General features: G+C 35.5%; 4 protein-coding genes across 4 annotated transcripts; 1 reads left to right on the top strand and 3 right to left on the bottom strand.

Annotated features, from left to right (window-relative positions):
- Positions 1 to 218: 218 nt before the first annotated feature.
- LOC102600780 (probable flavin-containing monooxygenase 1) lies at positions 219 to 2,893 on the bottom strand. The gene is made up of 5 exons (XM_006364302.1): positions 2,335 to 2,893; positions 1,601 to 1,838; positions 1,307 to 1,482; positions 852 to 1,219; positions 219 to 773 (listed from the first exon to the last, which is right to left on the bottom strand). The coding sequence occupies exons 1-5, from the start codon at positions 2,776 to 2,778 to the stop codon at positions 431 to 433; spliced, it is 1,569 nt and encodes a 522-aa protein (XP_006364364.1). The 5' UTR covers positions 2,779 to 2,893; the 3' UTR covers positions 219 to 430.
- Positions 2,894 to 4,710: 1,817 nt separating this feature from the next.
- On the bottom strand, positions 4,711 to 7,461 carry LOC102600457 (SEC1 family transport protein SLY1-like). The gene is made up of 3 exons (XM_006364301.2): positions 7,358 to 7,461; positions 6,947 to 7,285; positions 4,711 to 6,564 (listed from the first exon to the last, which is right to left on the bottom strand). The coding sequence occupies exons 1-3, from the start codon at positions 7,386 to 7,388 to the stop codon at positions 5,072 to 5,074; spliced, it is 1,863 nt and encodes a 620-aa protein (XP_006364363.1). The 5' UTR covers positions 7,389 to 7,461; the 3' UTR covers positions 4,711 to 5,071.
- Positions 7,462 to 7,541: 80 nt separating this feature from the next.
- On the top strand, positions 7,542 to 12,733 carry LOC102600120 (uncharacterized). Its single transcript, XM_006364300.2, has 6 exons — positions 7,542 to 7,769; positions 8,577 to 8,657; positions 10,973 to 11,101; positions 11,810 to 11,872; positions 11,981 to 12,105; positions 12,296 to 12,733. Exons 1-6 carry the CDS (start codon positions 7,668 to 7,670, stop codon positions 12,486 to 12,488), a joined length of 693 nt encoding a protein of 230 aa, XP_006364362.1. The 5' UTR covers positions 7,542 to 7,667; the 3' UTR covers positions 12,489 to 12,733.
- A 645-nt stretch (positions 12,734 to 13,378) lies between these two features.
- Positions 13,379 to 24,224, bottom strand: LOC102599790 (sorcin-like). The gene is made up of 10 exons (XM_006364299.2): positions 24,076 to 24,224; positions 23,930 to 23,988; positions 23,815 to 23,855; positions 23,435 to 23,466; positions 23,086 to 23,114; positions 22,928 to 22,964; positions 22,698 to 22,754; positions 14,760 to 14,836; positions 14,368 to 14,441; positions 13,379 to 13,713 (listed from the first exon to the last, which is right to left on the bottom strand). Exons 1-10 carry the CDS (start codon positions 24,157 to 24,159, stop codon positions 13,694 to 13,696), a joined length of 510 nt encoding a protein of 169 aa, XP_006364361.1. The 5' UTR covers positions 24,160 to 24,224; the 3' UTR covers positions 13,379 to 13,693.
- Between the last annotated feature and the right edge of the window lie 426 nt (positions 24,225 to 24,650).

Genomic DNA, 24,650 nt, shown 5'->3' with positions numbered 1-24,650 from the left:
TATCAAGATCATGGCCATTTATACCTATATATATATATATATATAAATGCATGATCTATTCGAAATAACACAATTGTGTCTATCATTTTATTATTTTTTTAGAAAAATACACTTGTCTTTAGGCAAATGGTTAAGAAAAGGCCATACAGAACAATGATCTATTTGGAAGAGTTAAGAAATAAAATTATGGTAATTTTAAAAAGTTGTAGTCATTAACATGGAATACACGTGCAACGCACGTGTTTAGAAACTAGTATATATATATATATCAAAGCACTTTTTGTAACTCTCAGAAGACATTCCTTTTGAACTGGAAAGTACTAGCATGCTATCCTTATTGTTCAAAGGTTCAGTAAAAGAAAACATATTTAGAAAAAGAAATTTCATTCTTGAAAGTGAGATGGGAGGTTTTGGAGCTCTTTAACATACATTAGCCGATGTAATCCATTGGTCCATAAGGTTCGAACCACTCAGCCCAAAGACCCTTTTTCCTTTTAGGGTTCCATCCCATGTCCTTGCATAGTTGGTCATTGTACCAAATGTGCAATGCTCCGATGCATGATCTCCTGTAGTACTTCCTGTAAGAGTATCTCTTCTTGTATTTATCCCATTCTGCTATGTCTTTCTCCATCACCTTAATGCTTGGTAGCATAAATTTTCCATCAAGAAGCTCTCCCAGCCATCGACACCTTATTTCCGAGGTGTGTAGATTAGATATGCTTTCTGAGAATCCAATTATTGCCAGTTGTGGAATCCGGGGATGAATGCATTCCCTGATAAATATAATTATTTCCATATGAGATATATATATATATATGTATAAATGCTTCCAAAAGTATTCTTTTACTCACCTATAGAGGGGAGCTGCAGCAGAATCATCTGAGCCTGCTATGAATTCCTGATATTTTTTCGATTGAAATATATGCTTGAGATAATCAAGTCCGTTGAAGCCAGTAGCTAGTATGACTAAGTCGGATTTAATGGGTTCAGTAGCATGACCCTCGAGCACAATACCTTCTTTTGAGAATCCAAAACTCTCTACTTTCTTGATGAGCTTGATACTTCCTTCCTCTACTCTCTCATAGAAGCCCTCTGGCACTAAAGAAACTGAACAGGAACTCAATTCATTTAAGAAACTATGCTCGGGAACCATTCCATGTTTTGCAAGCTGGTGTTTGTGTTTTATGTAACTTCCTATATATTTTGAAAAGGCCCACCTCTGTCAAAAATATATATATTTAGTTTTGTGAGAGAGGAAGAGAATTCAAATTAATGAGTGAGGAAATTAAAGAAAAATACTCCTTACTAATGGTGAAAGAATTGTGGCGAGTAGACTTTGAAGAAAGCCTTCACCGGGTTTATGAACCATAAGTTCAGAGAATCGATTTAGGAATAGATATCCCAAATTGAGTCCCCATGGGAAATAATCGGGAAGGTTCCAATGTGGTGTCCTGATTAGTACTGTGCATGGACGTTCAACCCCTGCATTACATAACTTTAATACATTACTAGTGCAAAAAGCAGCAGCGCATTACATAACTATAATACATTACTAGTGCAAAAAGCAGCAGCCCAAGAGAAAGAGGTAGAATTAACTTACCATTAACTGTGGAGCACTCCATGGCAATGTCCATTCCTGATTTTTGGAATCCTACGACGGCAACTTGTTTTCCTTTGACAAAGTTGGTTGCAGTTGAGGAGTCCATCTTTGAATAATCCATCGAATGGATTACTTCACCCTCAAAAGCTTCAGGGCCTTTGTTTTGAGGGAATTCAGGCATGTTTGGGACTTGACTGAACCTTCCCACACAAACTACTACGAAATCAACTTGGTATATCTGCATGCAAAATTAATACCCACAACTATATAATTTCTATAAACTGTTAATTATATATCTAGAAGACAACCAGGGGCGGATCTAGAGGATACCAAGGGGTTTGGTTTTGTGTTCACCATAAAAATTGGGGAGAATTTTCTTTTGAGCCCGTTGATTAACTATCCTTTAAATAAAAGACATTGAGAAATGCCAAACGGATAAGTAAGTATTAACCATTTTCTTTTGTTTGATCAGAGAAATGTGGGCAGGAAGAAAGAATATTTAAGCGGGCATTCACCATTTTTTTTGGGTCAGAATTTTCTTACCTTTTGCAAACAAACACTAACAATTTTTTTCTTAAACTCAACTCTATGAGATAAATATTTTTTGGCAGAGATTATTAGCAACTTTAAATAGGTGAAAGTTGAAATTACATTTTTTTTTCTTCCATAAAACACAAAATTTTGTTTTTTACAAAAGCTTATATTAGATTGAGAGATGTTGCTACCATAATTACCTGTATCTGTGGGGATATGGTTCGAGTGTCCTGTACAGTGACGTTCCACTTTCCTTTTCCGCCCCACAAATTCCATTCTCCGTCTCCACTAATTGATGAGTCTTCAAAGTTGAGGCTCAACACTTTGCTATTGAAGTGAATGTGGGTGAACAAATCAAAGTGACGTGCGTACGATTCAATGTACTCAAGCACCATTTGTTGGTCAGGAAACACTTGGGTTACTGAATCGGGCCATGGAAAATCAGAAAACTGGTATACGGGTTTTGGTGTCTGCAGCTTAGTGCTCCCAATTGTCTTAGTCCAAACACCCCCAATGCTACTCTCCGACTCGAACACAATTGGATCAAATCCTTTGGAAATGCAGTATTTGCACGCTAACAGGCCGCTGATTCCACCTCCAATTATTGCTATCACCTCCTTCTTTCTGCCCTCAAAATGTGCCATTGTCTCCTTTGTTCTTTTCTGTAATAATAATGATTGATAGATAGATAGTATACAGCTACAGAGCTTTAATATATAAATTCTGTCCCCCTCTATTATTTAATTATATGAGATTTCTTTATAATTAATAATACATAAGTATTATTCTCCATTATGAACTAATGCATGCATTAGGTGTGTCTATTAGTACTATCTTGTTTGATACATTTTTTTATGCCATGTATAACTAATGCAAACATTAGTTATACACTCTATTGTGTATTACTAATACCAAGTAATTCTAGGTATTAGTAATACATAACATTTTAACACTTGCATTAGATTAAATAATTACAAATCTACCCTCAAAGCCTTTTTAAAACATTTCCTAGCATTTTCTCACAACTCTAGAATCTTTTCATTTTCTTTCTTTGTCATATATTTTTATTTTTATTTTTTTTCAGTGTTTTTTTATTTATTGGTGTCTTAATAGGTCTTTTTTTTCGGGAGGATTTAATTTAATTTTATTTAATAAAAAGGCCTGCCCCACTATTGATAAAAAAAAAAAAAGAACTACTGTGTTTGTAAGGTTTCAAGTTAAAGAAACAATTTTTCCTCCGTTTTCCAGCCTCTATAAAAGGTAAGATACATGCAAGCGGCTAAACGGGCTACCACAAGTTAAATTCCTTTTGAGCTTGAGAAGTTTTTAATGGTGGATAAGTTCCATTTTAATAGGCTTTATGGCCTCTTAAGTGTATTTTTAAAATTTTAATTTCAATACAGTTTAATCAAATTTTTTACTATTGTGGCAATAAATTTGATAAAAAAAATTTTGCCAACTTTTCACAAAAATATTTTGACGCAATAGTATAACTATTTAATATTATTTTTGAAAAAAAGAAAAAGAGAAGAAGAGTTAATAATGTTTTAGCAAAGAATTTTTGCAAAGGAAGTGTAAAAATAAATAAAGTGTGAAGGGTACTTTTGTAAACATATATTTTAAAATAGAAATTATGCAAGATTTGTTATTTCTAATACATCAAACCAAATAGTGTATAACAAATAATGCTTGCATATAACTAATACAAGCATTACTAGTGCAAGCACTACTAATGCACCCTATTTTGCATTATTCTTATACACTCTACCAAAAGACCCCTAAATGTCTGCATTACAATTTTTTTCTATATTGTTAACTAGTACTAGTATATTACTGTCTCTGTATTACAATCTAACCTAACGTTATTATTAAATGATTGTAGCAGGTTAACATGGTAGAGTAGGTTCCAATTGTGTGTATATATATTGCCACCAAATTTCTAAATTAATACTTCATTACTTAACGTGGTTCATGCCAACTATCTCTCCGTGTGCAAGTTGATTGATTTTTTATTTCGGTAGGATGAAATATCAGTAAAACTCAAAATCATAGAGTCGCATCTGAAGAGATTTGACTTTATACTAACTGCAAATACGGAGATAAAAAAAAAATTAACCCATCATGATATCAGACAGTAAATAATAAAATACGACAGAGGTTGGGACTGCCATCTCCGGGTCGGGATGGGGAAAAGGATGGAGTGGTGCTTTGAGGATAGATAACTGTATTTACGCACCGGTCTCATAAACCAGTGCAAAAGAAGCAGCTACTAATAATGAAAAAATATTATGGCTAATTGAATACTTATGAATGCATTTTACTATGAAAACAAACTGCCTTCTTTTGTTCACCCAAAACAAACAGAAAGCAGGCATCTATTCTCTAATGGGGCTCATATTGCAGGTTTTAAGCTGTTCCTCGACACATGTGGCTCTTCCAGAATACTGATTTTGAAAAGCCAGCAGTGCATGCATATTTAAGTTTTGAAGTCAAGCTGTTCCAATCATCCAGCTTTACAAAGAAAAAAATAAAACATGTTTTTACTGCAAGTGTGTCTAAGCAAATAAGATAGACAATAACAGGAACGAGAAAAGCTACTTAAACTACCACAAAACTGTAGGAATACAAAGAAACCACCTTGGACAGTGAGGGATGGTATGCAAACAGTTCCAAGTACATCAACTAAAGAACAACGGTATAAACCAACTCCACACAAGTTTGAACTTATATATGAATTCTTCTATATTTTAACGATCACTATGCATCAGGGTCAAATATCACAATGTTAAGAATAGGGTCAACAAACTCTTCTTCGAGAACTCAACATACTATTACGTGCAAGTGTATGATTTGCTCATGTAGCTTGATGAAGTCCACACAGTCAATACTGAACAACAAAGGGTTTCCTTAAGGGATTGTACACAAATCGCAACTGCATTAATGGGCTGGTGTTGTGACACTAGTTCCCAATCCCATCTTCTGCCCCAGCAGTGCAAGCTGCTCGATGAACTCACCTCCTGTAAGAATTTCTGTCGTCCCGTATATAACATGCTTAACTGGCTGTTGACGATTGGCTAGCTCTTGCAAGCTTCCATACTCCACATAGTTACCACCACCTATCATAAAGACAATAGCTTCTTTAAATGGTCCTTTCAGGTGACTGCTGCTCATCCCGGAGCTTGACTTGGGTGCACGAGGATCAAAAATAATATAAGAATCAATTTCTGGATTGGGTTTCCCCTCCATTAATGCTTCTACTGTTCTTGACAAAGCCAACTGATGATCACTGGATAGTAGATTTTTGACACCTGCAGTTACAGCACTGATTGACTGCCCATAGAGCTTTTCAGCCCAATCAACAATGTTGCTCCTACTCGCAGAATTTGCTGATGCTAAAGAGACATTCAATGATTTTATCTTCTTTACATACTGAAATGCTGTGGTATCAACCTCAGACTCCCTAAGTGCTGTTTCAATCATTTCAACTTCTGATTGAGGTAAGCTTTCAGTTGAGATAAGATACATGATAGCAAACCGCAGCTTATCCACCTTAGTCCCTTTTCCCTTGAGAGCTCCGATGAGCTCACTGCGATCAATGACACCTCTTACCATCATATCATTCTCCTTTTTGGCATACGAATCAAGGGACCTCTCCTTGATCTCACCTAACAATGCTGTAGCAATATTGGTGTGCTTATCAATGACTTGTTTTCTCTCTGTCAACTCAGGCAGGGAATTTACTGCATTCATCAAATGCTTGGTATTGCCAACCAAGTCTGTCCCATCAAACTCAGCCCCTGAGTTCCCACCAGTTCGTTTATTTACCTCCTCCACATCCTTCTTATACTTGTTCAACTGAGCTTCTATCTCCAAAGCAACCTCTGGAAACTCCAACGACCAATTTGCCACCCAGAATGGATCAGATCTGTCCAACTCAAATGATTTCATCCCACTTTTCTCTCCCTGCACACTCAACCTGTTCAATCTCAAACCAAGCACATCATGAACAAGTGGTCTATACCTAAAATCATGTTGTATAGCTACTGACAACTCAAAGTTCCTATCGAATAAACACAAAATTGGCCTCTGAAATGAGCTAGTGAAATTCCCAGCCTCAGAGAATAAATTGTTTTTAGCTAACAGATGGTCTCTCAAACGCTGATCCAACAGGGATGCCACCATCTCAGCAGGCCCACCACGGGGACACCTGATGATAGGGACAACAGCAAGAGTAGCCAACACACAAAATAAGCCACTGACAATCTTTTCAATGATCTCTTCAATTTCTTTATCCCCAGCAGAGGGATCATTCAGTTGAAGATAACAGTTCTTGTAGGCAAGTGAGAACAAATTATCCTCAAGCGTGACAAACTCCAAGTACTGATCATGCACTTTAGAGATCCTTTCAATCGAGTCAGAATTAATCGTGCCTGGAGCAGAAACAAGTCATGCAGTGGTTAGTATTTCGAATATCCACCCAGCACCACCCAGAAAATTGCATTAACTATTAATTTTTTCAAGTTCATATCAATCAATTGTCATCTCTACATAGATCTAAGCACCTCTTTATGCAGTGGGATAAAAAATTATCTTTTTTTTTAAAAATGGATTGAAGTAGTAGATCATTTTAGCCCTTACCCCCCTCCGAGGAAAAATTGGACAAGCTAGGGTGAGTAAAACAGTATTCAATATTGCTCATCCCTCTATTTGGGTACATTTCATTCCAGTATCAGCTATCATTTCAACCATAAAGTTTTGACAGAAAAAAAGAAAAAGAAAAATAGTGATGAAAGGAGAAGGCATATACTGCACCTGAAGCGAGATCTTCGAGCAAGGGCCTGGGAATAGAAGAGGAGAAGTTCAAATGGAAGGAATCATAAAGAGACTTGGAGGCATCAGCAACGATACGCTGTACATTAAGATGGGTGGGTTGGACGAAGTAGACAGCAGGAACATCATGGACGGGCTTGCGATCCTTATCGATAAGGAAGTAGAGGGTAACGCCGTGTTTACGGAGGTCCTTGACGTGAATCAAAGGGGATAAAATGTCTTGGCAGAATCGATCGTAAATCAGGATCTTGTATACCTCCTCATTGGCAGTGGCACCGGCGTTCACCGGCTGGTTCAGATTTAACATCCGCGTAATACACTCTGCAATTCAACAAATTATTAGAAGATTCCTTCATAAAGTATAAGTGCAGAGATAGATCTAAAGAGAATTACCAGTTTGCTTTTGACGAAGATTTAGCGCCATTGTTGTCACAATTAATTACTCTTTAGGAGGAAATGGGTGAGGGGTTTGTAGTTTGTAGATCTCATCTCATAGCTTGTTCCTTGCGCCAAACATATTGTACTGCTTAATTTTTCCGGGTCGAAAGAATGATTGACCCGGATCCGCTTACCTGATTTAGCTTGTTCATTGTGCATAGTTTATTGTACATTGAAAGAAGAGAACGACGTCGTGCGGATGGCTTATTAGTTATTACTATAACATAACTACCACTCAATAGTAGGCAAGGCTAGGTTGTGAAGAATGGCGGGGGAAGGTGGCGTTACGTTTGTGCAGAACAGATATTGGGTGGTGAGGCATGGCAAAAGCATTCCCAATGAAATGGGTCTCGTCGTTTCCTCCATGGTTTCCTTCTTTTCTCTTAATCATTTTGTTTTTCATATAAATATGCATTCTACACACTATCATCTATGCTTCTTTTATACTCCGTGTTGCGAGTTGCTTTAATATTATTCCACTGCCTTCATTCAGCATGATTAGGGCATACTTATAATACATTTGTATGTTTCTATCTCACTATACTGGCCTTAGAGAATGAATATACCTTAACTTCACCTTCTCATTGTTCAGAGATTTGAAGCTCAGCTTGATAGATGGAAGCTTCTTTTTCAAAATTGAATTCTTCCTTTACCTATCATAAAAAGGAAGCTTAATCTTCTTGATAAGTTACCTGTTTGTTGACTGACTACTCATTCTAGAGAGATATAGTAAGTATGATAAGCTAATACTTCCTATTTCCTATGTTACTTGACCCACTTTTCTTCCAGTTTACTCCACTCACTCTTCTTTTTGTTCTAAAATTACCTTTTATGTTATCTTTGAATATGATGTACTATCTCTTCCCCACTTTTCATACATCTAACTACAACTCCATATGTACTTCATAGCAAGTCCCATTTAAGAACAAATATAAACATTCTTCTATTTGTTCCACTGTTTAATCTGGTAATGTTAGTATTAACAGATGGTTTACCTGAAGAGGAAATGCTCTAAAATAGGAATAATAGGATATCATTGAAGTCTGCATTTCTTCTTCTAGGAAAACTAGCTAGCTGTAAGAGAATCTAATCCTTGGGGAGGTTTCAGAGTTGGCTGAAATTATTCTTCCACTTGTTAAATCTAAATTACTGAAAGGAGCTGTGACCTTTACAGGAAAATGGAAAACTTGAACAATATAAGTTGACTCCCGAAGGAATCAAACAAGCAAAATTGGCTGGAGAGTCATTCCTAAAGGTTGGTATTCACATTGAACTCATCTTTTTGTTTCCCAACATGGTCCTCGGCAGACATTTCATCGTTCAGATATTCCACCTATCTTATGTGTGGAGTTAAATAAACCATAATTGCCGTCGACTATTTCTTTCAGTCTTTCAGAAGTTATCTATTAACATTTGACTATATATGGTATTGTATGTCCTGGAATCCTATGACAGGTCTCTTTTTTATGGAACCTGCCAATGTAACCTTTTGGGATTTGAATGCCTCAATAGTAAGAAGCTTTGATGCTAGATCCATGTCAATTGTTCTTTTATGAGAACTATCATTTGATGTCTTGGTCTTTAAGTTAGCAATAAAGATAGCTAGCAGGAGATGATGACAGTATTGTGAGAAATACATGAGAAAAATATTATTGAATTGTCTATCTACATTATTACGCAAAGACCCTATTTATAGACACTACAATACAATCCTTTACCAAGTAAGATACTATTTACTATTCCTATTCCTATTCTAAAGTAGGATTATATATACCTATTCCTATTCTAACACTCCATGTGTTTAGTCTTCTCATGAAATACTGGATTTGATGCATAATGTCAATCAATCTCAATGTGCTTGGTCTTCTCATAAAATACTAAATTTAATGCATAATGTCGATAAAACACAAAGGGATAAAATTACAGTATTGAACTTCCCAAACAAGCTTGTTAAGACTGTTTTAGACCATAGAGTGACTTACGTAATCAATATACCATGCTACTAAACTCCCCCTGTGCAATGAAATTAGGTGGTTGCTCCATTTAGACTTCTTCACAATGCAACGGTCGTCGAAAAGTGCTCAAAATCTAGTATAAAGTATATGGATGCATCAATATTAAACAAAAAAGTCAGTGCAAAACTGATCGGAACATACTCATATGCCGGAGTATTAGATTTGATGGCTAAAAGTGGTCACAATCTAAGAAATAACATTATATGAGTAGGGTAGAAATGAGGACACAACCCAACTGGAAAATAGAAATTATATAGAAAAGGTCGGATTGACGGCACGACCCTATTGAGAAAGAGATCAGAATGATGACACGGCCCTACTGAAAAAGAGAAATTATATGGGTAGGGTCGGAATAATGACACGATCCTACTAGAAAATAGAAATTTTATGGATAGGGTTGGAATGATGGCACAACCCTACACAAATAAGAAAGTAGACACCAAAAAGAATGGTGCTATGCAAATCAAAAATGAAAAAGTAGTCACCGAAAAGATGGCACAGTGAGATATGAGAAAGTAGTCACTAGAATGATGCACGGTGCTACACAAATAAGATATGAAAAAAATAGTCCAAAAAATGCACTTTATGCAAATTAAATGTGAGAAAGTAGTCACCGGAAAGATGCACGGTGCTACGCAAATTAGATATGAGAAAATGATCACCGAAAAGATACACAGTGACTCAACTTTTGCTAACATAATCATTGATCATTTGGGCAGCATATATGGGTAATAGCCGCCTGCCGATAGCAGAAGCTCTTTGATTCTCTTGCAAGATCGTAGAGGCATTTTGATACAATGTGAGAAAAATATTATTGAATTGTCTATCTACATTATTATGCAAAGACCCTATTTATAGACTCTACAGTACAATCCTTTACCAAGTAAGATACTATTTACTATTCCTATTCCTATGCCAATTCTAAGTAAGATTATATATACCTATTCCTATTCTAACAGGTATAAACTACTAAAAACTCATATCACATTTGAACAGTCATTTCCTTTTCACTTCAGTGTCAATTGTGGATCAAGTTGGAGTAACTGTAGTGCTTGAAAGAAAACCTGCACATCACAGAGAAAGTGAACTAGTACACCGAGAGAGTGTTCATTGCTAATGAACGAATGAGTTCTATCTTCAGCGTAATGTGAATCTTAAGCAGAAAAAACAAGGCCTAAGCAAAAATGTCTAAGTAGCACAGGGGGAAGAGTGAAGCGCTTTCTGAAAGGACCATGCATGTGCTTCTATTCCCTTGAAATAATATCATGTGGAAGCTCAACTTTTTGTCAAAATAAATACTTTTTTCAGTTGCGAAATCATATCTCCTTGGAGGCTAGTGCCAGTAACAGAGTCTTCTGATGATTAGCACCTTGATGTATATGTTTCTGTCATCTGCCCTTCATTTAGAGAAAGTAAAGAGAGACTACCCTATGGTTCCTGATTCAGAGTAATTACGTATATGTTATTCTCTTTGGGCCAAAAAGAGTTCTATCTCTTCTTTATATAAGCTTAAGTTGTTGATGGTGTTTACAGGCAATATATTTTCTGATAACAGGTACTCAAAGAAGATAACATACCACTTGAAAATGTTCGAATTTGCTACTCTCCCTTCTCGAGAACCACTCATACAGCACAAGTGGTTGCATCAGTTCTAGATATTTCTTTTGAAGGACCACAGTGCATGGTAAGCCTATCTACCCATCACCTAGGACATATAGGCCGTCTTGCATCCTCCTTTTTTGTACTTTATTAATTTATTTGGTTGCTAGGTTGTATATAAGTGATTTTTAGCTTATCAAAAGAACAAAAAAAGTCGTGTTTAAGTTTTATCATAGTACTTTGTTTCCAGACATTCTTAAAATGATCAATTCATGAAGCTCTCTCAGATCACAATTATTGGAACATACATGACATGAATTGAGGTCAAAAGCAGCAAGGATCTATAGAAACAAGTAAAAGGGATTGTTACTTCATATGCTGAAATCTAGTTTTTCTCTATTGATATAAGTCATTCACTTGAGATATGGTCATTTAAATGAACTGTTTGGGCTATTTCTCTTTTTTCACCCTGTATCATTGCTTCCTTAAATGGAGTATCTCTAAATTTATATGGTTAAGCTGAACTGCTATGCACTTTTTCTTCTGAAGATGAATTTGATTTAGCTGTTCTTAACTTTTCATGTTTTATATCATTCTTTGCCTGATGGACTCGAGCCAATCACCAATAAGCTTACAAAGGGTTTTTAGTATTATGTAAGGATTCTTTGGGGCTCCATGTCCTTTTTCTCCCTGTCTTTTCTGTCTTGATGAGATGTTTTGTGTTATGATTTTGGCTTTAAGCTGAGTAGATTCTGTTGATAAGCTCTGAGTTAAGATAGTTTTGTTATAACAGGTTCTAGATGATCTTCGGGAGCGCTTCTTTGGTCCTTCTTATGAACTTAAATCTCATGATAAAGTAAGTTGTTTGTCTTCTGCATTTCAAAATCAAGTGGATGTAACACAATCTTAAACACCTTCAACTTGGCTTGTGGCTCTTGAATTGATTAATTATTTCTGATTTCAGTATCCTGATATATGGGCTCTAGATGAGAAGGATCCATTCATGCAGCCTGAAGGTGGAGAAAGTGTTGCAGATGTTGTGTCTAGACTCACGAATGCATTGATTAACATGGAGACACAATTTCAAGGGTATTTATTATGCTTTTACCTCCAAAATTTATCATGTCAAGTAGGAGTATTTTAGTGTAAAGGAAGTCGCTATGTAAAGTGATAATGGAGTTTACCTATTCACTTTTACATAGTTAAGCTTTTAATTGTATTGTCATTATATCTGATGGACATATAAATTATAATTGTGATTTGGACACTTCAATTGCAGATGCACAGTATTGGTGGTCAGCCATGGTGACCCTCTGCAAATTTTCCAGACTATTCTGAATGCAGCTAAGGATAACAATGGATCCTGTGAAAATGACTTGGCCTCAAGAATACAGGCAGTCAAAATCCCTTCCGTTCTCTCACAGCACCGAAAGTTTGCTCTACAAACAGGAGAATTGCGTTCAGTAGTTTAATCCACAGCTTGAACTGCACATTCTGAAACATTCTTTCAGCTCATGCTGTTATTCTTCTGTATACAATCTGAATCGCCCCTTACTAGTTTATCTGTCTCTAGGGAGAATAATTTGGTCTTATAAACAATATTAAACAGTAGTATTCAATTTGTCATCTCCTTTGTCAGGGGAGGTAAGCTGCTGTACTTGAGTACATTCTTAATAATTGGAGAGCTTTAATATGCTTTTTTTTTCTGATCTCCTTACCAAAGAGTCCTCAGTCAATGTGACGGGAAATTTATAGTTCTCTGCTTCCCTATGTATCATAACTAGGTCTGCTTTCAAGATGTATCTTCCCACTCTCGTGTAAAGGTTAGGGAAGCTAAGATGGAGATGATGCTAACGATCAGGTTATTGTTAAAAGATCCTTGAAGTAAAAGGCATTTTGTGTCCAAAATAACAATGGTTAGGCGTTTAACTTACTTGGTACTTAGTGCTGTTGGAATTTGTCTACTTGAAATGCCATTTTTTGCTACCAAAGAATCACTTGATACTAATGTTTGTAGTATTGACTCTATAATTATATTAACAACAAAATGTTATAACAAGAGATGTATCAACAGTACATGTATTAGATTATTACAAGGCGGTCCTTAAAACTATGTAATTTGTTAGTTAATCATATTCATTATGTTTCATTCGCCTTTTAATACTAATGTTTGTCTTATTGATTCTATAATTATAATTATAATAATAAAGGAGAACTGCAAGATTTCTTCATTTTTTATCTCATACTATAGTATAACTTACTGAAATTTTCCTCTTAAAATTATTGTTTATTTAACGTAATTAAAATTTGATAATTCAAAGTTTTATTTTATCAACCTAGTAATACAAAGTTGAATAAAGCATTAATACAAGCAAATGAGTTCCAAATAATGAATCCTTTGAAAGACCAGATTCAGGTTATAAATGTACATCATATATCAATATTTTAATGTGACCAACTGAATGTCTAAACAAATACAATAATTTAGTGATACTACATGCACCGTTTCATTCCTGATATAACTTGTACACACAACCAAATGACTCCTTAGTGCTCCCTCCAACCATTCACCGCTAACGCCTCTTTTCAAATCATTGCATTTTACAGAAATCGTACAAAGCATCTTACTCAATGCTATTATAGCAGCAATTGGAAACTGGATAGTGAGACAACGACCTCAGATTCGACAATTGGCAGCTGCGAATAAGAAAAGAGGAAGAATCAAAAAAAAAAAGTGCCATTAGAAAACGAGGCATGCTATGGATGACAACCCTTGACGCTGTAGGGAGAGATGCAAACAGATGGCTGTATCTTTAATTGAAAACTTATACTCACTCCATCACGAGAGGTGAATGTTTAATATTTCCTACATTCCCATACGAATCATTTCCTTTCTATTGTGTTTCTTCTCTTGGCACACTAACGGCAAAGGAGCATCATGCATATCTGTCAAGGACAGGGATGATGAAAAACTCCATTGGCATGTGAGACAATCCTATATTTTGGAAGGCCAACCTATTGAACCACTATGGTCATTTGCATGAATATCACAACCTTCAACTAACTAGTTTTTCATGGTTTCAAGCAGATGGTACATTTACAACACACACACACAAAAAAAATAAATGGGAAGACTTCTGGCATAGCCAATCAGTGGGGATTGTGGGTTCACCACTCAGATTGGATGAGTAAATGCTACCGAAAGCCACCTCTTCAAAAGAACCCTGAATGGGCTAATTGATGGAAGTCACCCATCTCTACTACAGATAACAATTAGTGAAATGCAAAATGAAAGGAGGCATCACAAAGATTAGAAGATAGTGAAAGGTAGTATGCCCTCTAAATACTCACTGCAGTATATAAATTGGTTAATATCAAGAGTCACTCGCCCTTGCTTGGTTGTGTCAAATGAATCAAAAAGGTTCCTGCAAAGATTGAGAAGATCATTAAAGATTTTTCTAAGAAATTCAACAATGAACTAACATCTGAGAACAATTACATTTGCAGCTCTACTGAATCACATTTTAGTCTCATCAAGAACTACAAATGTATTGATATGAATGTCTTAACTCAAACACTAAATTGATGTGTTAACCAAGAATCCTTCTTAGTTGCAAGACAGATGACAGTGACTCAATGTGAAAGCGCCAGATATAAATCATGAGGCCCTCTCAACATATTGATCATGAATATTATAAATGCAAGAAGAGACAACCTTTTCATGTAAATAAATATCTACTCACCGTGCAGACTGTACAAAGATACAAAGAGATATGAAGTCATCAAGCCTGAATTTTCCATTCTTATTCCTATCAAAACTCTGCACAATTTACCCAGAAAAGAATAATATCAGTTCAAACCAAGAGGACTAGAAAGAACTTCCACCCTCAGACCAATTGACATAGGTTGTTTCACGTAACATTCCACAGGCACATCTTAGTTACAAGTTTCAATATGTCATCCTGCGAGTAACCCTCCATCTGGAGTTCTGGACAACCAAATGGGCTGTCCCTGACAGGGCCGGCTCTTGCCTATAAAATTTAAGGCATTGGCCTTAGGTCCCCAATTTTTGGGGGCCTCAAATTTCTACAAATAAAAAATTATGTATCTTAACCCCATTAAAATAGAAGTGTTAGAATAGGAATAAATATATAAATCTTACTTAGAATAGGAATAAGAATAGGAATAGGAATAGGAATAGGAATCCTAATTAAAAAAGGAGTCACATGAATAGGAATCCTAATTTGAAAAGGATTCCAATGTAGTATCTATAAATAGGGGGTTAACCCATTGGTGACCCCTTAAAGTTGGCACCAATTTTCACTTAGACACCTTAACTAAGCTTTGTTCATTTTAGACACCTCATGTTGAGTCCCACTGTGTCATTTTGACACTTTCTACTGATTTGACACATTGAGTGTGCTGCACCCATTTTGAGCGCGTGAGGAGTGTTTTTTTTTTAATTGTTTAATATTTTTTTCCTTCTTCTCCTTCCCTCTTTAACCCTACCACTTATTTCACCTTCCACCATGAAAAATCATGATGAAAAACCTTACAAAAATATGAAAAAATAAAATAAAAAAATTATCACACTAATTTAAAAAATATTTGCAAGAACAAAATTTTAAAAAATCATCACACTAATTTTGAAAACATTTATTCGAACAAAACACACATTTTCTTTCAAAAAAATATATAAGAAGAATGTCATATTTGTCAGAACCTCACCTCACTATCGATAAAATGGTTCTCAAAATCAAATTTACAACAAAAAATGAAATAAGAAAGATTAAAATCTAATGACTTTTAAAAAAAATAAAAAAATGAAGAATAACCAAAAAATGGTGGGAAGGCTGGGGAGGCAAAAATGACGGAAGTAAGGCTGATGGGTGGGGGTGGGGTGATTGAAAAATAGTTGTTTTTTTTATACTTTATTTTAAAATTATTATTTTTACACTAAAATGCCACATGTCAACTTCTAATTAGTCATTATGCCATGTCATTCGCAAGTGTATTACACTCTCTTCCTAATTTTAGTTGATTGTCAAAAAAGGGTCAAAATGACACTGCGGGGACCTACTTGAGGTGTTTAAAATGAACAAAGCCTACTTAAGGTGTCTAAGTGAAAATTGGTGCCAACTTTAAGGGGCTGTCGATGGGTTCCGCCTAAATAGAGTCTCAATGTAATAATGTAGATTCACAATTTCAATAATATATTTCTCCTATATTTCTCACATGGTATCAGAGCAATGGTGAGAAAATTAAATCAGCCGTCACTGTGCAATTTTCCGGTGACCTAAATTGCTGCTCGAGAAGATAAAATTTTCTGGCAATGCAATTTTCCGATAACCTAAATTGCTGCCCGAGAAGATAAAATTTTCTGGCAGTGTTTTTCAGCAATTTTCTTTTTCCAGTGGAGTCGCCTCCTAATTCCGAGGTTGACCATATAATTTTTTCCTGATTCCGATCAGTTTTTGGTGATCAGATCTCTTTTTCCGGCAGTTAGATCTATTTCCAACAATTCCAGTTCCAGTTCCGGCAGTCAGCCTTCCAGCAATCAGATTCTGGCCCCAAAATTCTTCTTTTTTTTTTTTTTGAGAATATTCTAATTTCACAATATGTCATTCGGGATTGATATTTTTGACTCCAAGAATATAGGAAGTTCAAGTGCTATGATCACTACAGAACCATTAATGGGAAGCTCAAACTATTTAGCTTGGGCTTTTTCGATTGAGTTGTGGTGCAAGGGCCAATGCGTCCAAGATCACTTAACCAACAATGCTTGTGTGGTAGAAGAAAAGGCAAAGGCTAGTGAGGCAGATGATAAAGCTAAAACACAATGGGAGAAGGTTGATGCTCAATTATGTAGTCTCCTATGGCGATCTATCGATTCTAAGTTAATGCCCTTGTTTCTCCCATCCCAGACATGTTATTCAGTTTGGGAAAATGCTCGTGCTTTATTTACTAATGATATATCTCGATTCTATGATGTGATATCTAGAATGACCAATTTAAAGAAACAAGAATCCAATATGTCTACTTACTTAGGACATGTACAAGCAGTTATGGAGGAATTTGAAACATTGATGTCGGTCACTACGAATGTGAACAAACAACAAGAGCACAAACAAACGTTGTTTCTAGTTCTTACACTTGTTGGACTTCCTCCTGACCGTGATTCAGTGCGTGATCAGATTTTAGCTAGTCCTGCAGTACCTACAATTGATGAATAATTTTCTCATCTACTTCGTCTAGCCGCGCCTCCCAGCAACAAAGTAGTTTCATCATCCACCATTAACTCCTCTATTTTGGCATCTCAAACCATAGACAAACGAATATATCAACCTATGGAGAATCGGCGAGGAGGAGGTCGTTTTGGAAGATCTCAATCCAAGTGTAGTTATTGTCATAAGCTTGGACACACTCGTGATATATGTCATATTTTGAATGGTCCACCACCCAGTTATGATCCTACTGCTATAAAGGAATATAATGAGTCCCTTCGGAATCGCGCAAGTAAGAAAACATCTCCACAAGTAGCATGTGTTGCTCAGCCTGATCGACCACCCAATAATGCTCATACTGCACGGGTAGAATATGATGAGTTCCTTCAGTATCAAGCAAGTAAGCAAACATCTCCACAAGTAGCCTCGGTTAGTCAGCCTAATGTTCATGTTGCGGGTAATTCCTATGCTTGTGTTTCACAATCTAGTACTCTTGGATCATAGGTCATGGACCCAGGCGCTTCTGATCATATTTCTGGTAACATATCACTTCTGTCTGATATTGTTTATTCACAATCTCTTCCTGCTATTACTTTGGCCAATGGGATCCAAACAAAATCAAAAGGGGTTGGAAAAGCCAAACCACTCTCTTCCGTCCCTCTAGACTTTGTTCTTTATGTTCCCAATTCTCCTTTTAATCTAGCATATGTTAGACGTTTGACGCGTGCCCTACATTGTGGCATAATCTTTTTTGATGATTCTTTTCCATGCAAGACCGCAGTACGGGACCGATGATTGGCACATGACATGAATCACAAGGCCTTTACTATCTTACCTCTTCAAATTCCTTCACAGCATGCTCTGCTACAGATCCTCCAGCCCTAATTCACAAACGTTTGGGACATTCGAATCTATCCAAGCTACAGAAGATGGTGCCTAGTTTGTCTAGTTTATCCACATTAGATTGTGAGTCATGTCAACTTGGGAAACACATTCATGCTACATTTTCCCGTAGTATTGAGAGTCATTCAAAATCTATTTTTTCATTAGTTCATTCTGATATTTGGGGTCCAGGTAGAGTCAATTCACCCTTAGATTTTCGTTATTTTGTTAGTTTCATTGATGATTATTCAAGATACACTTGGGTTTTCTTAATGAAAGATCGTTTTGAGTTATTTTCTACATTCAAAAGTTTCTTTGTTAAAATACAAAATTAGTTTGGTGTTTCTATTCGTACTTTTTGTAGTGATAATGCCTTAGAATACTTATCTTCCCAGTTTCAAGAATTTATGACTCACCAAGGAATTATTCACTTAACATCTTGCATGTACACCCCTCAACAAAATGGTGTGGCAGAAAGGAAGAATAGACATCTCATTGAGACTGCTCGCACTCTTCTCATTGAATCCCATGTTCCGCTGCATTTTTGGGGTGATACAGTCCTTGCATTTGTTATTTGATTAATATAATGCCTTCATCTTCTATTCTGAATCAGGTTCCACATTCCATATTGTTTCCTCACTTACATCTATACTATATCTCCCTCGTGTCTTTGGGAGCACATGCTTTGTTCATAACTTAACCCCGGGTAAAGATAATTAGCACCTCGTGCTCTCAAATGTGTCTTTCTTGGTTACTCTCGAGTTCAAAAAGGGCATTGTTGCTATTCACCTGATCTTCGTCGATACCTTATGTCCACCGATGTCACATTCTTTGAGTCGCAACCTTATTATACATCTTCTGATCATTCTGATGTCTTTGAGGTCTTACCCATACCTCAGGTTTTGCTTGTACCAACTTTTGAGGAATCTACAGTTACTTCTACATCTCCCGTGGTAGTGACTCTACTATGACTTATCGTCGTCGTCCACGCCCAACACTAGTCCTAGATGATTCATGTCATGTGTCGAATCCTGCTCCTACCGCGGACTTGCCTCCTTCTAGTCAACCGATTGCACTTCAAAAAGTTATATGATCCACTAGAAATGCTAACCCACATTATACTTTCTTGAGTTATCATCATCTCTCATCACCCCATTATGCCTTTGTATCATCTTTGTCCTCTATTTCCATTTTTAAGACTACAGGTGAAGCACTTTCTCATTCTGGATAGAGGTAGGCTATGATTTATGAGATGTTTGCTTTACATATGAGTGGTACTTGGGAACTTGTCTCTCTTCCTGCAGGTAAATCTACGGTCGTTGGGTTTATGCAGTCAAAAATGGTCCAAATGATCAGGTTGATCGGCTCAAGGCTCGCCTTGCTGCCAAAGGGTATACTCAAATATTTAACCTCGATTATAGTGATACTTCCGCTCCCGTGGCTAAAATAGCATATGTTCGACTTTTTCTATCTATGGCTAATGTTTTTCATTGGCCTCTTCATCAGTTGGACATTGAAAATGCTTTTCTACATGGTGATCTTGCGGAAGAAGTCTATATGGAGCAACTACCTGGTTTTGTTGCTCAGGGGGAGTCTAGTAGCCTTGTATGCCGATTGCATAAGTCACTCTATGGTCTGAAATAGTCTCCTCGAGCCTGCTTTGGAAAGTTTAGAACACTAATTCGAGAGTTTGGCATGACTCGTAGTGAAGCTGATCACTCTGTGTTTTATCGGCATTCTACACCAAATCGGTGTATGTATTTGGTTGTTTATGTTGATGATAAAGTTATCACTGGCAACGATCAAGATGGTATCACTAATTTGAAGCAACATCTCTTTAAGCATTTCCAAACTAAAGACCTTGGCAGACTGAAATATTTTCTAGGTATTGAGGTTGCTCAGTCTAGATCAGGTATTGTTATTTCTCAACGAAAGTATGCCTTAGACATTCTCGAAGAGACAGGAATGATGGAATGTAGACCCATTGAGACTCCTATGGATCTGAATGTTAAACTCCTTCTAGGACAGGGGGAGCCACTCAGTAATCCTGAAAAGTATAGACGGTTGGTTGGAAAGTTGAATAATCTTACAGTGACTAGACCTGACATCTCTTTTTCTGTGAGTGTTGTAAGTCAGTTTATGACTTCCCCTTGTGATAGTCATTGGGAAGCAGTTGTTCGTATTCTGCGATATATAAAGTCAACTCCTAGTAAAGGACTACTATTCGAGGATCAAGGCCATGAGCATATCACTGGATATACCAACGTTGATTGGGCAGGATCACCCTCTGATAGACGTTCGACATCAGGACATTGTGTTTTAGTAGGAGGTAATTTGGTGTCCTGGAAGAGTAAGAAACAGAGTGTGGTTGCTCGATCTAGTGCAGAATAAAAATATCGAGCAATGGCTACAGCAACTTGTGAGCTAGTTTGGATCAAACAGTTGCTGGGAGAACTAAAATTTGGCGAAATTGATCAGATGGAACTTGTGTGTGATAATCAAGCGGCTCTTCATATCGCATCAAATCCAGTGTTCCATGAAAGGACTAAGATTGGGAGAAATCGATCCGACGGAACTTGTGTGTGATAATCAAGCGGCCCTTCATATCGAAAGGACTAAGCACATTGAGATTGACTGTCACTTTGCCAGAGAAAAGATACTCTCAGGAGATATTGTTACAAAATTTGTGAAGTCGAATGATCAACTTGCATATATCTTCACCAAGTCCCTCAACGGTCCTCGTATTAATTATATCTGTAACAAATTAGGTACATATGATTTGTATGCACAAGCTTGAGGGGGAGTGTTAGAATATGAATAAATATGTAATCCTACTTAGAAAGGAATAAGAATAGGAATCCTAATTGGAAAAGGAGTCAAGACGAATAGGAATCCTAATTTAAAAAGGAATCCAATGTAGTTTCTATAAATAGAGTCTCAATGTAATAATGTAAATACACAATTTCAATAATATATTTCTCAATGAAGAAATCAAGGAAATATAGTTTTGGATTCTTACATTTTCTTCGCTAGCACTCACATTATTTATCCTTTTTAACTCCTTTTGCACTCTATTTCTTCAAATCTTTGATAGTTAAGAGTAATACTCTCTCAAAAATATGAATCAATAGTCGAAAAGTGTTGAACAAAGTGAATTATAAATTCTTTTTTTATTTCTTTGTTAATTTTCATATTAAAGTAGGTATACCAAGTTATCAACTTTTTGAATCATATTCTATGATTCTAACTCTTATCTTTTAAGTTTATCAACTTATTACTTACAGAATTATGTTAACAATCCATATAATAATTGTCTCAATAAAAGAATGTTTTTCAATGTTGAATTGATAAAATCTTACTTAAAAATAATAATTAAAAAAAAGTATTTGAAAAAATCATTTATATAAAAGATATTAAGTAGTAATTTACACCTAGAAATTAAGAAAAATAAATAAATACAGATAAAGTTTATTTAGCTTTTAGGTCTCTAATAAAAATTTCGCTTTAGGCCTTTGAGCCACCCCTGGTCCCTGACCACATGGTAATAGAAAGGTGGAGTAATGAAATCATTAAGCTGTGTTCTTTTTTTAATCGGTAAAAGCAGAGAATCAAGCTATTTTTTACCATGAAATTCTATAATCCTGCTCTCATGAACCTCAAAAGAGAAAAACCAGAATAACAATTACAATGAATTTCATGAATTTTTACTATTTCATTTTAACCATTTGCCAGACTGCCACAACCCACCACTTACCCACAACGTAACCAACAGAATTAGCATTGTATATGAGTATGGTTTGCTAGCTATAGCAAGCCATTAACTAACACCTTTATCTTGTCTTTTTTTTTCTTTGTTAACACGCTTATAGTACCACCAAGTCATTATAAATGTGAAAAGAACCACACAATAAAAAAAAAAAAAGATAAAGATCCTTGAGCTTTAAATAAAATGTGAGAAGCAAACGCATGTTCTATTTTGCATTTCAATTTCTTATATCCATTACTGCTTTTCTTATATTCCATACTGCTAGTTTCGATTAAAATATAGTTTAAACCAAATACATGTCACTAGGAACTCAATGCCAAATCTTTTTCACATTTTATTTACAATTTTCTTCTCTTGTATGAATACAGTTTAAACAACTAAAACAAATGAACCAGAAGTAGTTGAATAAATCTAATGTTCTCTTCTTATATATGGCATTTGGCTGTTCGGTACTTTTGTTTACAATTTGTTCTTCTCTTCTATGAAAAACGGTTTAAAACAACTAAAGTGAATAACAAAAAGGAACATCAAATAAATCTAAAAACAAAATTCTTATATTTGTCATTTGGTTGTCGAATTTTGTTGTAAAACTAACAAATTCATTAGACCTTGTTTTGCCCAATGACAAAAGGTGATGGTTTACAAGAAAAGTGTGCAATGGATAAAAGGAACATCCGTTTCAGTTTGATGGTGCTTTGAGAAAAAGATGCAACATCTGTAGGCCTCAAAAGGAAGTACAATGCAGAAGTATATTTATGTATCCCACTTCACAAAGAATCACATAATGAATTTTATAATAATTATAATACCTCGCAGACAGTGTATAGTGCTGGAGAGTCGAGGCGGAATCCAATTTTTATCAAGGCCTGCAAATTATGCAACATATTCATTGATAGATTATTGTCAACTGCAAATAGGCGGCTGTTAAAGGCCATTTGGCAGTCCAAGTGTTCCTTCTTCATTTTCCTAGTCAGAAGGTCTGAAATGTACTATAAGCAAATGCAAGAAAGCAAGAGTTTGAGATTAAGGAGTTTCTTGCCTCGTAAACATCATCTGGGACAAGGAATCCACGACCCCTAATTCAGTGACCAAAATAATACAAGAATTAATTTCCTCAAAACATATTTTCCAACCAATGACATGAGAAGTACTCGAAAAGTACTAAATGATTCGCTTTACCAAGAAAAAGAAATTCACCTCTCCAAGTCTGAGAACACATGTTGCACCTACAAATGATAGATTGATGGTTCATAAAAATCAAGCAATTGAAAAATCTTTGAAGGAACGCATCTTATAAACACGTTTAATGAAGTATCTACAGTAAAATAAGAAAAAATGTCATTGAATTCATGCAGCACTAAGGTTTTCATTCTAGTGCTGCCAAGATGAGGTAGTACAACTATTGTGAAATTCAGTGTATGAGAAGAACACCACAAAGCGACACCTCAAGTCACATACAAATTGCATATAGAGAAGACCAATTAATGACTTAATGTATTTGAAGAAAAACTAGTATACAAAAATTTAACTAGAGAAGAAAGCTGACCTTCAGCAGAAACTTGTTAAGTTCAACAAACTCTGGGAAACAAAAATAAGATTAACAACAGTATGAGATTCTCAATGGAACAATTAGTAAATATGAAGTCAATTGCACAAAAATAAAGTAAAGAAGGGCATGCAGTAGATTGCACTGATGATCTAAACAATGCTTTGATATCTTTGATACCTAGCTTTTCGACTCTCCCAATGTATATAAAAGTAAGAAAAAGGGAAGTCTATGTTAAGGTTAAGTTTAAGATATTATATATGCTGATTATGTTTTTTGTTATATATTTTCCTTGTTGAAGTTCCAGTTTGATATGACAGTAATAAATAGCATTGACGGGAAAGCTAAAGGATTAATTAGAGTGGAAAGATGAACCTCACCTTCAAAACTCATGGTTCCATTCTGATCAAAATCGCACATCCTGGTGGTAAATGACAAAGAATAAAATAAAAATGATAGGAGTATTTGATAATTTAATATAGAGAGGTTGAAAACCTGATCATTTGCTGGACAACAGTGATAGGAAATTGTAAATTTCCAATTGCAAAAGCACTCTGAGACAGTAGATAGCATGGGAATAAGGACCAAATCGAGAGAGTAAGTAAGGAAGAAGGATTAATATTAAAGCAAAAAATAAAGACCTTCAGTTGGATTGCAGTGATACTACCGATTTTGTCGGTGTCAACCCGCTCGAACCACTCTCTCAAAATCGCCGAGTTCTCCATCTTCTCTTCTACACAATCGGACCCGTCAACACAATGTTCTCTCTCTCTCTCTCTCTCCTCATATATTTATTTATTTTATTACTTCTTCCTTGCTAACTTTTCTGAAATGTATTACTGTCCTAACCCCTATATTCCTAATTTCTGAAAAATTTCCAGATTTAGGTTAGGCCTTGAAAATGAAAATTTTGAATTTGGAGTCATACTTTTTTTTTATATGAACTACTCCTATATTTTAATTTTAATTTTAATTTTTAAATAAGTAAAATGACTTAATTTAACTAATTGATTTGAAATACACCGTTAAATTTGTTCTAAATAAATAATATCTCAAAATAGATAGTTATATAATATCATATTTAAATCTTATATAAGAGCTACCATATACTATTATGATATTTTTTTCACTTTATTTGAAATTTTTGAAGTTGGAATTAAATATGGAGTTATGTCTGATTATAATTTTTATAACTACTATTTGATTGTTATTCTAA

This window comes from Solanum tuberosum, unplaced genomic scaffold, assembly GCF_000226075.1.
Source record: "Solanum tuberosum cultivar DM 1-3 516 R44 unplaced genomic scaffold, SolTub_3.0 scf00488, whole genome shotgun sequence".
In the NCBI taxonomy this organism is placed as follows: domain Eukaryota; kingdom Viridiplantae; phylum Streptophyta; class Magnoliopsida; order Solanales; family Solanaceae; genus Solanum; species Solanum tuberosum.
Note: the sequence above shows the minus strand (reverse complement) of the source record. Positions and strands in the feature narration are given on the sequence as shown.

Excerpts from the sequence above, each read along its gene's own strand:
- LOC102600780 (XM_006364302.1), bottom strand. The coding sequence starts at position 2,778 with ATGGCACATTTTGAGGGCAGAAAGAAGGAGGTGATAGCAATAATTGGA. Across the intron at positions 1,220-1,306 it reads CCACAATTCTTTCACCATTA|AGGTGGGCCTTTTCAAAATA; the intron begins GTAAGGAGTATT and ends TATTTTTGACAG. Across the intron at positions 774-851 it reads GCTGCAGCTCCCCTCTATAG|GGAATGCATTCATCCCCGGA; the intron begins GTGAGTAAAAGA and ends TATATTTATCAG.
- LOC102600457 (XM_006364301.2), bottom strand. The coding sequence starts at position 7,388 with ATGGCGCTAAATCTTCGTCAAAAGCAAACTG. Across the intron at positions 7,286-7,357 it reads TCTTCGTCAAAAGCAAACTG|AGTGTATTACGCGGATGTTA; the intron begins GTAATTCTCTTT and ends GTTGAATTGCAG. Across the intron at positions 6,565-6,946 it reads GCTCGAAGATCTCGCTTCAG|GCACGATTAATTCTGACTCG; the intron begins GTGCAGTATATG and ends TTTCTGCTCCAG.
- LOC102599790 (XM_006364299.2), bottom strand. The coding sequence starts at position 24,159 with ATGGAGAACTCGGCGATTTTGAGAGAGTGGTTCGAGCGGGTTGACACC. Across the intron at positions 23,467-23,814 it reads TGGAACCATGAGTTTTGAAG|AGTTTGTTGAACTTAACAAG; the intron begins GTGAGGTTCATC and ends TTTGTTTCCCAG. Across the intron at positions 13,714-14,367 it reads TAACCAATTTATATACTGCA|CTGCCAATTGTCGAATCTGA; the intron begins GTGAGTATTTAG and ends TCTTATTCGCAG.
- LOC102600120 (XM_006364300.2), top strand. The coding sequence starts at position 7,668 with ATGGCGGGGGAAGGTGGCGTTACGTTTGTGCAGAACAGATATTGGGTG. Across the intron at positions 8,658-10,972 it reads CTGGAGAGTCATTCCTAAAG|GTACTCAAAGAAGATAACAT; the intron begins GTTGGTATTCAC and ends TTCTGATAACAG. Across the intron at positions 12,106-12,295 it reads ATGGAGACACAATTTCAAGG|ATGCACAGTATTGGTGGTCA; the intron begins GTATTTATTATG and ends CTTCAATTGCAG.